General features: G+C 45.8%; 1 protein-coding gene across 1 annotated transcript in view; it reads right to left on the bottom strand.

Annotated features, from left to right (window-relative positions):
- The window catches only part of LOC311490709 (tensin-3-like), a 47,353-nt gene that overhangs the window by 24,126 nt on the left and 8,497 nt on the right, over positions 1–14,730 (bottom strand). The window contains exons 11-15 of the mRNA XM_084548344.1: positions 12,675–12,779; positions 6,990–7,919; positions 1,630–1,760; positions 927–1,035; positions 772–840 (exon numbers count right to left, since the gene is read on the bottom strand). Of these exons, the coding sequence (XP_084404470.1) occupies positions 772–840; positions 927–1,035; positions 1,630–1,760; positions 6,990–7,919; positions 12,675–12,779 (1,344 nt within the window). The remainder of the gene's footprint in view (positions 1–771; positions 841–926; positions 1,036–1,629; positions 1,761–6,989; positions 7,920–12,674; positions 12,780–14,730) is intronic.

Genomic DNA, 14,730 nt, shown 5'->3' with positions numbered 1-14,730 from the left:
AATGTCACTATAGTTTTGTTCTCAGTAAACAATCTGCAGCAGTTATTTATGACGTCTTTTTCCATAAAACTTGAATTTAATTTCATATAATACTAGATTAGTCTCTGCACAGCGAAGCATGAATCAGTGCCACTTTTATGACTCGGTGCCCTGGGCCTTGATGAAACCCCTCTTTCACTCATTTAGCATGTATCATAACATCTCACATAAATATGTGCAACAGGATCATGACAGCAGCAAAACATCAGATACGAGCCGCGGCCGCTGAGAGACGGTGAATACCCCCCTCCTGCAGCTGCGTGGGCTACATATCTTCTCGGGGCAGGATGTCCCAGCAACAAAAGACCCTCCCCTCTCCTCCCGTCCCCTCCCAGAACAGGACGTGAGTGGACATCCTGCCAGCGGTGGTCTCTTCCTCTCATACCACCGACTATTATTAGCGGACACCCAGCATCAGCTGTCCCGCAACGGGCCTGACGGGATATCTGTATTATTATATAACAATGTCATGGCTTTTAAAGTAACGAACGCAAAACACCAGAGACAAGCCCCCCGCGCCCCCCTTTCGTTTGACTCGGACCAAAAACAGAAGTCACGCCTGCATATCCAGTCGATGGTTACAAAGTGCAGGTCAGGTGTGTGTGTGTTTCTGGTCCGAGGACATTCCAGGCGGCTCTTCAACCCTGTCCACCGCAAAACAGTGGCTCAAGTGTTTCAGTGCTTCTGCCATTCACACACACACACACACTCCTATGTGTTATGAGAGTGTACCTTGTGTCCAGCTGTGTTGGTCCCACTGCCCGCCCGTCCTGAGGTGGGAAAATTCTGAGAAATGTTTCACTGTGAAAACAAGAGAAAGCTGATAAGATTTACAAAATGCAAACAGCACACCCACGTTTTTTGTTTTTTTTAACATTATCTTTTACCGTAGGGCGTCGGAGGAGACACCGGGAAGGCCGGAGTAGAAGGCACAGTGTCGGGGGTCTGCGATTGCCCATGGTAGTCCACGCTGTTGGTTTTGCAGAGATGCCCGTGCTTTAGGAAAGAAGTAGAAGAAAAAGTCGAGAACACGACGATGATGGTTTTAAAGGAGGCACGCCAGCAGACATCAGTCTTGTGATCTGTGTGGCTGCAGCCCGTGTTTTGGTGTAAACAGTCGGGCCATTCATGCCACTCACGCCTTAAGACTGAGAGCCAGGGCAGAAAATGCTTTAAAAGACAGAGATGGAGAAGGAGGGGAAGAAAATCTAAAAAGAAAAAAGCTAAAACAAAGGTATCTGGACTGAACTGGACAGGTCTACCGAGACTTGTCCAAAGATATGTCATCCAAATCTCCATTTCTTAAAGAGTGTTGGGCAATTGGGGTTTAAATAGGTACATGTGTGGGTGCTACCCATCAGAAACTTGCATGATTAGTGTATGATTCAGCTTCTTTTTTAGCTACCATAATGTAGATACCAGAGTAAATGATGCCTCATCAACACAGCATTTTATTGGGAGATGATTTTCCAAGAGCACCAACACTTTGCAGATTCCTGGGACTCAAAATGTGCAACCTTTTCTTAATGCATTAAGCCTTCATCCACAAGGAGACACACCTGCCAGGGTTCTGATTCTATCTCTAGTTACCTGAGAGGATGAGATGGAGGGACTGTAGACCGGGGAGCCTCTGAACCTCTGAGGCCCGCCCCCTCTCCATCCTGGACTGTGCGGGACGGCGTAGTCGGTCACGTCGCTGACCTGCTTCTGCTGCTTCCACCCTGGTCGGGAGCAGAGCGATAAAGTGTGCAAGGGGTGAGGGTGGGGGGAGGGGAGAGATCAGGAGCGTGGGAGGCAGAAAAAAAGGGCGAGCCAGACAGAGAGACAGATTACGATCTGAAGTGCAACCATCCAGACAATCAAACTCAGTCATGTGTTCTGCTATTAAATTAAATATCCTCAGATGGTCATGCCTATTGTTGGGGGCATGAAAACTAAACACTGAACAGTATTGACACTTTGTTAAAACCAGACGGCGTCTCTGCAACAAAGGCCGATGACAGCGACTCGTGTTCGCCGTGTTTGTGTCTGACGGAAGCTTCTGTCGGTGAGTTTATCAGCAGAGAGAAGCTGCCATCATCGAGGCAGGAGCGTGCGTCGAGCAAAACCCCGCTGTGACCAGATGGTGGAACATCGCGTCGGAAAAACATCTGCTGGAACAGTTCGCTTTTTACAGATACGTGTGGATCATCGCCCACTGAGCTGGATCTTATCCACCCACACAAAGACTCAGACATTTCTAGGAAGACAGATGCTTTATCAGCTGCAGGGTACCAAGAACTTTTTATTCATTCGTTATCTATTGCTAGTTATCCAGGGGCGTGCTGGAACCGATCCCAGATGTCCCCGTGAGGGAAGCGTGGTACACTCTGAACATGTTTCCAGCGTATCTCCAGACCTAACACAGGTGACTAGACAAGCATTTACACTCACATCCACATCTACGGCCAATTTGGAATCACCATTTAACCTAATGAGCATGTTTTTGTAGAAACCCACGCAGACACACGGAGAACATGCAAACACTGCACAGAACCACCGTTTAAAAACATCTGGATGATTCAATATTTTGACTATAACCATGAAAGTTTGGACTGGAGCAACTTCTCTTACTCAGGATCAGTTGGCTTGGAGTGTTTAGTCACTTTTCCCCAAGCTAAGTTCAAATAAACTTCAGTATAATAAAGTATTTTCTTCATTTTAATAGTTTTCTCAGTCCATCATTTGATTCATTCACTCATTTTCTGTAATTGCTTGTCCTCTGGAGGGTCATGGATAGGTGGGGGTTGGAGCCTATCCCAGGTGTCATTGGGCACCCTGGAAAAAGTCTCCAGTCTATCACAGGGCTAACACAGAGAGACAGACAACCGTTCACACTCAATACGGCCAATTTAGAATCACCAATGAACCTAACCAGCATGTCTTTGGACGGTTGGAGGAAGCTGGAGAACCTGGAGAGAACCCACTCAAAACAGAAAGGCCCCAGTCAGCCGATGGATTAGAACCCAGAACCTTCTTGCTGTGCGGCATCAGTGTTAACCCAATAAAGAAATAGTTTAGGGTAATTGTATTGAGTAAAAACAGTAAGATCTGACTTATTTTACCTTATAGCAGAATCAAAATACTACTGAGACAACCAGAAGCTGACATGTGATAGAGATTTACTGTACTCAGCATGACGCCCAGATGTGCATATTGAGTATAAACAGCGATGAGGAACATTGCTAGCTCAGCTTTCACTGTGAGCATCCATCATCTGAACAATCACATGAAAGCAAAGCTGAGGCTGACCGTCTGAAACTAATCCGGTTACTGTCCCACACCGACGGGCCCGCAGAGGGAGCATATTACAGTGTGTCGAGTGTCACTTGGAGCGGGCCGTATTTGTGAACGGGCTATTCTCTTCTGAAAGGAGACGACGATGATGATGAGAGGGAGAAGGACAGCAAAGTGTTGTGTCAAAACTTCAAAAGCATTCCTGATCGCTTACAAGCTCCCGACTCAAAAACATCCCCCTGGAAAACACACACTCGCACAGCACCGGAGCAAGTGAAGTATTAGTTACCGCTTTAAAATATGCCCTTGGGAGATGTTGACCTCCAGCCTCCTGACACGCTCTCTGACCTACATGCATGCAAACACACAAGCTCCACTTCCTGAACTCAAATTCCAATGTTTCAACGAGAGCTCAGGAGACCTCTCATTGACCTGACGGTACAAAAGTTCAGGATCGGAGGTCGAATGTCGACAATAACGAAGGCCGAGCGGAGAGTCTGGCCTCGTCAGCTCTGGACCAGCTCTTGGGAGGAGGTTAGCTTTGATGGAACAGCTGCTCTGCATGCAAAGAGCCGGGAAGGGAAGACATCAGTTGCACACCTATGACCCGCCGTCCTCAAACTGAAAATGAATCAGAAACGGAGGTCACAGCAGAAATATGTGCCCCTTCCTCCAGGCGCCGTCTCAGTAGATATGAGAGGGAATAAATCCATCATCCAGTCAGAGCAGAGAGGACGAGGAGGAGGATGAAGACAGGTCGAGTCTCAAGTCAAAGTTGAACACAGATACATGACGAGCCTCAAAGAAACGTGAAGTTTTACCGAGTCCCAAACTTCGCTTTGAGCACAACTATTTGACTCCTCATGGATCCTTTCAAAGTACGTCATGTAAACTGTCCTGACAGGTCACAGCTGGTGAACTTTTAAAGAATCTGGAAAGTGGTCTTTGTGTTATTTTTGATTGACTGTTGATTGTCCTTACTCAGCCAGGTCATTCTGGGAACTGTCTCGTGTCTTTTGTGCCATGGCGTATTTAGTCAACAGTGTTTTCCGTTTACTTTGACGCCGTCCTCTTGTCCAGGCCTCTCTTAAAGAGACTATTTTTGATAATTTCTGGGATCAGGGATAACAAGTCAAAGTGTTAAATTCTAAGCGACATAAAAAGAGAATTTTACCATGATCTTCATTGTCATAAATAAATCTTCTCATACGTCCAACTGAGCACGCAAAATCTTTAATAATACTATCTGACTTTCATAAATTACTGTTTCACGATAGGTTTTTTGATAATCCGTGTACATGTACTGCAATAGTCCCTAACTTTATTTATTATTATTGTGTTCAAGTATTATACACAGATTTTGAAGTATCTTTGCTGAATGTGTTTACACGTGAAATATGTGGCTTTAAAACTCAACCCCAGTTCTCAAAATTACTGGCAACTCATGAGTATGAAATGTAAATTGTGAAATTAGCTGCTAATTAATAACTAATAAAATATATATATATGTATTACAGAAGCCAACCACGTTTGTGACCTTTAGACATTACATATTGTGACGCCTGATAGTTTTGCAAATGGTTGGAAATAGTTGTACAAAAAATGCCTGATGCATTTCCTGCATTTCGATGTAAATAGTTGTAAATAACTTTGTTGTTTGCTAAATTTTTACATAAGCTTTTGAAATTTACAGTTTAAATTTGCTATTTTTAGTGTGGTTTTAGGTCCACTGTGTTAATACAGTATGTCAAAATGAAAAAATAACTGTAAAGTGACACGTGAGGTTGAGCTGAAAAGAATGATACCAAACAAGGCAAAGTAAACTGATTTTAAGATGAAATATAAAGGTAAAACCAAAAGTAGTCAAAAACAGTCAATTATACTCTAGACCCCAGAGGGTTAAATGCCGTTTGAAGGCATGTGTGTGTCGCAATTAATCCGACATCAAAAAAGCCGCCTAAGAATTAAGCTAACGGGGAAGTGGAAAAACTTGCAGTTCCACAAATGACCACTGGAGGCTAGCTCCAAAACTGAGTCAATCCCACGTAGACCTCCACGCTAAAACATCAACAAGTTCACAGCTGAAATAAACATGTTTACAGCCTGGTTCAAAAAACAAGGTTTTGTCGTAGTTAATCGTAGTTGGCCGCTTCCAAGATGGCGACGGCCATAGACGCCTCTACTGAGCGTCAAACTCACTCTTCAGTGACGTCATCCATCTTTATTTACAGTCAATGAACTTTACAGGATGTAGTTCAGGAAGTTATAGTAACACATGACCAGGCTCCAGCCTCAATCTCTGCCCTCTCATTGGTTGATTGAGATGTTGACGTCATCACTGCCACTGCTTACATTCTTATCATTTCTCGCGTCTCTCTGTATGTTTCCCTTCAAAATAACACTGACTGCAGGGTAAACACATCTGATTCTTACATCGCTTACGCGGCAAGAACGTCCACTACGTGTTTAATCAAACACTTCCACCCTCTCAGCAAACACCGAGCACACTTACAAACACGCCTTCTGCAGCAAACACACGTGTATACGCCTCTCGGGTGGAGATTTTTACAATGGGGCAAAGCTTCGGTATAAGCCTCGGTATAGCCTGAACTGAGCTCCACAAGGTAACACCCTAAAAGAGTCATCTACCCATGAGCACATTGGCACTGGTGTATTTATGGTTATGGTTATAAGTTTCCAGGGTAATTGGGAAAAAAAAAACACACTTGCAGTCACAGGAGAATTTATGAGTATGGCTCATTTGGATTTTAAGTGTTTAGAAAAAAAATGGACGACGTATCTCCACTTCCTCCAATTGGTCAAACTGGTGCTACTATTCCAAAGATACAAGTGAGAGTGGAGCCACGTTATCAATGAACCTGCCCACACTTCCTCTAGACTCACAGGTGTCTTCTCCGAAAAATACAGGCACTTGAACATACATCAGTGTTATATTAACTACCTAGAATGACAGAAACCATCCTTGTTTGGCCCAAGTCCCACTCACTAACATGGAGGGGGCGGGGCTTATGACCTATACCGCAACCAGACACCGGGGGAGCTCTACGTGCTTTGGTTTCGCTTATAAGGAGCTATCATGGGGTCCACTTTTTAAAATTAAAATTGGTCGCACTCTCTTTTACGGGATCACCAAAGTTCATCCCTAAGCTAGATTTATACCTCTGCGTCCGGTCTGTGTCACTGTGAGTGTTTTTACTCGTTCACTGGCATCGTTCTGCAATCATGCAGCTAAAAGCGCTCGCTGGCAGCTCATGTTGGAGTTGGAGCTAATAAACGCGGAAGAACATTAACTTTTACAGGAATTACTGCAACAGAAATGTGAGTAGATGGTGGGTAGGACGCAGAAGGGGATGGGGTTTTGTCCAGCCACCGAGGAAATGCATTTCCGACCAATCACGTCTGCTGTGGTCTGCATAATTTCTGGTGAGGTTCAGCTCAGGCTACGGCGTAGATCCGAAGCAGAAGTACAAATCTAGCTTTAGGCTAACATGACTGTCTGTGCTAAATTACAATACAAGACACAATTGTTTTGTATTTGTAGCCAGAGGATCACCAGAGCCTGTGAGCTGCTTGTCCTCACGTGAACGTCTGAAGCAGATCCACAGAGTGAAGCTGCTAGCATGACTCGTGGGGTTTTTATCGGTTGACCTTACCTGTTAAATGTGTACTTCCTTTGTGGCTGAGGCCGTTGGTGTGCAGGGAGGCAGAGCGGGACAGGGGCCCACACTGGGTTGGAACAGGAATAAATGTGGGATCCAGATCCAGTATCAGCTGGTTCAGCTGCTCTATGGACTCGTCAATGTCTGTGTTTAACGCCGCCAGTTCGTCTTCTTGACAGGATGACGTCTGTGTTGTACTGGCTGAGTTTGTGGCGGGCGTGTTGACCTTATGTGCGTCGTCGTCGTTCACCAGCCCTCTCTGCACCGCTTCCCTGCTGCTGAGGCCTCGTGGAGGTGTATTGGGGGCGGCCAGAGGACCGACCAGAGGTGGCGGCTTCTCTTTTCTTCTCCCGTGCCTGTCCACGGCGAAGAAGCTATCGGTGACATCCACCATCTGCTGCTGCTGTACCCAGGAGTGAGTGGAGTATTCCGTTCGGGTTGATCTCTTAATTTCGGGAAGATGTTCAGATGACAGGGAGCCAGTGCTGCTTGAGCTCGGCATGTCTAAAGCGTTAGCCGCCGCATCGTCCTCATCATCCAGTATGTCAGTCTCCCTCTCGCTGGACGAAGCCTCTCCGTTGATCGTGAGCCCCAATCCGGACTCATCTCCAGCTGTCGCCCCCTCCCCTCCACCTTTCAAAGCGAGTTCGGTCATGACCTCCAGAAGAGGCTGAGTGATCTCAATGTCCACCCCGGAGACCAGCTTCCCTGCTTGGGTACACTTGTCCTGCGTGGCCCCTCTCCCCTGTCGGGCTCCGGTCAGCCCCTGGGAGGTAACGGACAGGCCCGAGTCGCTGCTGGCGGACGGGGCTCGGTCACTGCAGCTGGGACTGGTGGTGGTTAGAGAGAAGGAAGTTCCTTCCTCGCTACTCTTCTTCCTCACTTGGGCGTACAAACCGCCGCTCCCAGGGTCCAGGATATGAGCTGTGAAGAGACGGAATCACTCTGGTCAGTGTTTGCAAGATTACGTGAGGAGATTAGAGTGTAAACAGATGCAAAAATGGCCCAAAAGTCCACTGCAGAACCCATGACAACCAATATATTTTTTATAATCAGTGTCCCAAACCTTAAAAATACTCAAATTAAGATGTGATTGCACAAAGAAGTCTGAGACCTGAGAACTTTCCACATTTTGTCTTAGAAAACAATCGTTTTAATTCCTAATTCATCATCCGAATTGTTGCAGATTAATATTCTGTCCACTGACCAGTTGATTAACTATCAGGCATTTTCCGCTTTTGTAGAAACTGAATCATACTTTTTCCTAATCAAGTGAATGAGAGGAGCCTCAGTTGTTATTATTATCCAAATGTGCAGCATTGTTTCAGGGGAGAATAATAATGTGCAGGAAATCTAAATTAGGGCTGCAAATATTGGTCCAACATATATTTATTTTAACTAAGAATACAAGAAAATAAATTTTTTTTTGCTTTAAAAAAATAAAATGATTGACTTTTAAATTTGATTTTAATCAGATGGCTGTTCCAGTGTGAGTTAGAGGGTTAGTGCAGCCTGAACGGGGCCTGAGAACTGAATCCTGGTGCAATAAATCACACTATTTAAAGTTTATATTAACTCTCATCTGGACAATGTTTAGAGAGATTTGAGTCTAAATGATTAAAGTCGACTCCTTCCTCCTTCCTCGTAACTGAACATATCCCCGCCACATGTGACTCCGTGCATGCGCCGCTACTGTACATGATTAATTACTCCAGACGCCCTGCATGTAGATAACACAGAGCCCCTTTGTGTGTGCTGGCGGACGCATACGTGTGTCACGCAAAGGACGTGTCATTCACAGACGTGTACCTGAGGTTAGATAGAGCTGAATGCATGATCACGCACACGTGGGACACACTTCTTCTAAGCCTCATAACAAGCTGAAACCTTTCCTGAACACCTTCACCTTGATCTAACAGCAGATTTGCAAAGATTTCTCTTCTTATATTTCACAGTAAAGGGCACATCTTTGAGGTTTGAACCTATGTGTAACTAAAATCATGACATACGTTGTTATTTGTACACTTAAAACATACAAAACTATGACTCAGTCACCTTTTCCAGTAAAGGTTGTTACACTTAGTCAAGACTGTCCCGTACAGTGACTGCAACAATGCGTACAGTGCATACCAGAGCTGTATGTGCACAGCCTCTTAAGTCCAGAGAGGCAATAAAACTCAAATACCAGACATGCATGGTAAAACCCCACAGCTGGCCCAACAGCTCTCTCTCTCTCTCTCTCACACACGGAGATGCACCGACTTCACAAACTGATAAAAACTCTGCAGAATGAACGCTTCAGTTCATTTTGGAAAGGAAATAAAAAAAGGCAGCTTACCCGGAGTAAACTTTCACTGTCCCCCCCGCCGCAGACTAGAAACAGGATGGAAGTGCTTTCTTTGCTGAAGCCTCCCTTAAGAGTCAAGAGGGGAAAAGAGAAACAGATGACAAGAAGGAAAGGAAAGAGTGGCAAGGACAGATGTGAGAAAGGAAAAAGGGGATGAGAGTGAAAGTAAGAAGCTCTTCCCTCCTCTCCTGTGCTGCCGTCCCGTGTGAGCCGCAGGAAGACAAGCAAAGAACATTCCTTCTCTTAAGGTGCAAACAGCCCTCCGATGCTCCCCCCCTCCCTCCTACTCTCAATCTCTTTCCTCTCTCTTATGTCACTCCTTCACTCCTCCGTCCTCCGCACTACGAATCCCCGCCTTCACCGTCAACACAAAATTTGCCTCCCCCTCTGCCCTTGTTTTCTTTTTTTCCTCTTTTCCTCCCCCCCGCATCCTGTCCCGGCCCGGCTGACACAGGCAGGTAACACCGTGTGGAGAGAGAGAGAGGGGAGGGGGGTGCACTCATGCATTTTCATGTCAAAGGGGGAAAGGAAACTGGAGAGTGGATCATTCACTAGACTTTCGAGCACATTTGCACACACACACACACACACAGGTGGAAGTGTGCACACATAATACACTTTCAAGGAAAACAAAACGCAAAAAAAAAAAACACAAAGCACAAGGACCTTGAGCTGACCAAATATGGAGAGGGGAATGTAAACATGGAGGCGGGCTCTGGCGGTGCAGAGAGAGAGAGGGGAGGAGGAGGGGGTGAGGGGACACGCTGGACAAATTGCAACCTGCAACTTGAACCTGAGAGAAGCCGGGGCAGAGTCGGAAAAGAATAAGATAAAGGAGAAGAAAGGAAGAGAGTAAATGAAGATGGGGAGATGGAGTGATAGAGGCATTGGAAGGGGGGGGGTATAAAGCAGAACCATCTGTGGTTCAAAACAACATTCTTGCGAGCGGTTGCTGACTGGCTGGCACCCTCATTATGCTCATGTGCATGCGTGTGTGTGCGCCGGCGGTTAAACCTTAACGTGTGTTTGCGTTCCCGTGTGCATGTACACATGTGTGTTTACATGCCACTTTTCCGCATGCCTCCTCCACTTGACGGGTCTATCTAAATTACATGGCTGGCCGGGACGGGGCGGATTTAGCAACGGCATAAAACAGCTGGGACCGGGACCTCAGTCGGCGGTTGAGCTGATTGTTTCAGCTGTCTGGATGTGTGTTTTGTGTTTCTTTTCATTTTTTTTCCTGTGTGTGTGTGGATAGTTATTCTAACTAAATGGAAACTTCTTGAAAAACCAGCAAAGCCTCCAAAAGAACACGGGTCTGGTCTGGCCCGCTGTCTGGATGGTTGACTAAGTGTACGCCCCATTCCCTGGAACGTCAAAGAGGCCTTTTGTGACCGCAACAGTTGTAAGCTGTCACACTGACGACCAGACCTGGTCACAGCGACGGCCAGAGAGAGACAATCTCAGGGACTGGATCCGCACCCGCAGTGGGATGTAAGTTATGGTAAGCAAAACCAGGGGGTAGATTAATGGATTTGTTTTTGTCCCTTTGAGGCAGGAGCTAAAGAAAACACGCACTTGACACACTGTCACCTCGTAAAGTTGATGTGGCGAGACACAAAACAACATAATAATCCCACTGGAGTTTGCGTCCAGCGGGCGGATGTACTTTTAGCTCTGGTTTTGGTCTCCACCAATTGCTAGGAAGCAGGAGGATGTTCACATTTCTTCACCTGCTCAAACCGAGTCTGAGACGGAAAATATAATGCGGTCAAACCACAACTAAGGAGCTAAAAGCATGATTTTATACTTTGGGGTGGATGTTTATCATCTTTTATCATCTTGTTTACCAGAATCCATGTGTACTTTAGTCTTTTTTAAATCAGCGCCGTTGTGTTTTTACATTATAATTGAACATGCAGCCATCAACTTAGCGCGTCACAGCCTTTAAAAGCTTTTTCTTGCAGCTGGGATAAATATACTGCCTGGCCAAAAAAAACAAAAAACGTCACACACCGCCTTTAGCTTTGATTACGCACATATTCTCTGTGGCATTGTTTCAATAAACTTCTCCAATGTCACCAGATTTATTTCCATCCAGTGTTGCATTCATTTTTCACCAAGATCTTGTATTGATGATGGGAGAGTCTGACCACTGCACAAAGCCTTCTCCAGCACATCCCAAAGATCCTCAATGGGGTTAAGGTCTGGACTCTGTGGTGGCCAATCCATGTGTGAAAATGATGTTTCATGCTCCCTGAACCACTCTTTCACAATCTGAGCCCCATGAATCCTGGCATTGTCATCTTGGAATATGATCCATTGATGGAATAACCTGGTCATTCAGTATATTCAGGTAGTCAGCTGACCTCATTCTTTGGACACATAATGTTGCTGAACCTAGACCTGAGCAACTGCAGCAACCCCAGATCATAGCACTGCCCCCACAGGCTTGTACAGTAGACACTAGGCATGATGGGTGCATCACTTCATCTGCCTCTCTTCTTACCCTGATGCCCCCATCACTCTGGAACAGGGTAAATCTGGACTCATCAGACCACATGACCTTCTTCCATTGCTCCAGAGTCCAATCTTTATGCTCCCTAGCTAATTGAAGCCTTTATTTCCAGTTAGCCTCACTGATTAGTGGTTTTCTTAAGGCTACACAGCTGTTCAGTCCCAATCCCTTGAGTTCCCTTCACATTGTACGTGTGGAAATGCTCTTACTTTCACTATTAAACATAGCCCTGAGTTCTACTGTTGCTTTTCTTTGATTTGATTTCACCAAACCTTTAAGTGATCGCCAATCACCATCAATCAGGATTTTTTTCCGACCACATTTCTTCCTGGAAGACGATGGTTCTCCACTATCCTTCCAGTTTTTAATAATGCAAAGGGGAAATCAGCAGCGAGTCGTATAATTATCTTCTCAAAACGACATCTAAACAAGTTGCTTTATTACAAAAAAAAAAAAATGTTCACACAAAAAGGATTAAAAGGTGTCAGGAAGTCAATATAAATACGTTGAATAAATAACAAACTATGCAGGAAACTATAAAAATGGAAGTAGAAATAGAAAGTGTTCACAATCTGAGGCTGTGAAGAGAAATCTTAACCAAACATGTGTAATTATGAGGCTTTAAAGGGGTTCTAGTTTTACTCAAAATCACCAGACAAGCTGTATTTATCTCCTATTAAAGGATTTTCAGATTACACGTCTTCCTGTTAAACCCTGGCTAATAATAAGTGAGTGAGGGGAACCACGGGAACCAGAACGAGATCAGAAAGCGAAAGAAAGCGTTGTAAAGTCTTTTAAATAAAATATATTTAACCTGCTTGAAGAGGAGACGTGTCTTGGTATGAATCTCGCCTCACCAAAGGGTCCAGGGTGTCATAGTCCACCGTCACAGAGCGTCCGTTGTGCCACAGCTCCCTGCCTGCACATGGAAATGACAAACTGGTCAGGAGGGAGTGGAACAACAACAACAATGCTCGGCTTAGTCTTCACAAAACCAGATAAAATTAAAGAAATGCGAGCGTTAATCTTTGATTTCTACCTCCTCGTCTGAGTCCGAGTGTGTGTGTGTGTGTTTTTTTTTTCCCTGCGTAGACCATCTGAATTCCTGTCAGATGTGTGTGTGTGATAACTGCTCATATTGCTTCCTGTGGAGGGGCGAGGAGGAGTGTGATTGTTGGTGCTGGGGGCTCCCGTTTGGTTTGTGTCCCACACTGCCCCCACCTGGGTGACTGAGCATCTTCATTCAGGAGGAATGTGTGTGTGTTGAGGTGTGTGTGTGTGTTGTGTATGAGTGTGAGTCAGCCTGAGTCACTTGTGTCTCTTCTGCTTGGATTACGAACCACAATGGAGCTCGGTGAAATCTTGTAACCCAAATAATTTGCCTGAGTGCATCTGATTTTGAATCCAGACATTTTTTGAGCTGTCACCAAACAAGAGATTTTCACAATAAAAGCTTGGCTGTGTCTGGATTATAACCCGGTCGTTGTTATTTGAAACTGTGTAGTGCTCCAGCAACATGTACGATCTACATGTTTGAAATAAAACATCAATAATCCTCTCACCACGCACCACGTGTCTTTCTCTCGTCCTGCCCCCTGGTTCACCCCCGAGCTCCGCAGGATGAAGACCACAGGTCGTAGGCTCGAGAGACGATACAGAAGATCTAGCCTCACTGTCCATCGTGAGACATTTAAAGAACACGTCTTGAACTACAAAGAAGCCCTTTCTCAGGCAAAAACAAGGTATTACTCCACACTAATCAGTAACCAACAAAAACACCCCAAATTGCTCTTCTCCACCATCAACCGCCTTCTTCACCCTCCTGATGCTGCCAAACCTTCTGATGCAGCTAACCTCTGCTCCAGGTTCCTGGATTTTTTCCAGCAGAAGGTGGACACCATCCACCAGCAGCTCCAGCCTCCTGGGCTCTCCCCCTGCCCCACTCTGGCCCAACAGGATGCTCACCACTCAGCTGCCCTCTCACCTCAGTGCTGCCTATCCACCTTCTCTCCACTAGATGCCGACCAAGTAGAACAACTGGTCACCTCAGCTAAGACATCAACCAGCAGTCTTGACCCAATGCCCACCACCCTGGTCAAGGCCTGTCTTCCCATTCTCCGTCATCCAGTGGAAAACATCATAAATGCATCTCTTGCCTCCGGTGTGGTACCATCCAGCTTCAAAATGGCAGCAGTCATCCCAACTCTCAAAAAACCAGGCTCAGACCCCGACGACCCCAACAACTATCGTCCAATCTCCAACCTCCCTTTCATTAGTAAAATCCTGGAAAGAGCAGTGGCTGCCCAGCTTCAACATCACATGTCCCACTATGAGCTCTTCGAACCTCTTCAATCTGGTTTCAGAACCCATCATAGCACTGAGACCGCCCTCATTAAAATCACAAATGACCTCCTGCTTGCTGCCGACAATGGCCGCGTCACCATTCTCATCCTCCTTGACCTTTCTGCAGCTTTTGATACAGTTTCCCACACCATCCTCCTCCGTCGCCTCTCTGAACTCATCGGCCTCAGTGGCACAGCACTGTCCTGGTTCCGGTCCTACCTGACAGGCCGGAAACAATTCATCACATTAAAAGGCTCCAACTCTGTTCCAGCACCCGTCAACCATGGCGTGCCCCAGGGCTCTGTGCTTGGTCCTCTGTTGTTCACCATTTACATGCTACCCCTGGGTCATATTATCCGTAAACATGGACTCAACTTCCACTGCTACGCCGATGACACTCAGCTTTATATCAGCACCAACACCTTCTCCCATCTCCCACCCACACAACTTGTCAACTGGCTGCAGGAACTCAAATCATGGATGACCACAAACCTACTCAAACTTAACAGTAACAAGACAGAGCTCAT

Source organism: Chelon labrosus, assembly GCF_963514085.1.
Source record: "Chelon labrosus genome assembly, chromosome: 7".
Lineage (NCBI taxonomy): Eukaryota > Metazoa > Chordata > Actinopteri > Mugiliformes > Mugilidae > Chelon > Chelon labrosus.
Note: the sequence above shows the minus strand (reverse complement) of the source record. Positions and strands in the feature narration are given on the sequence as shown.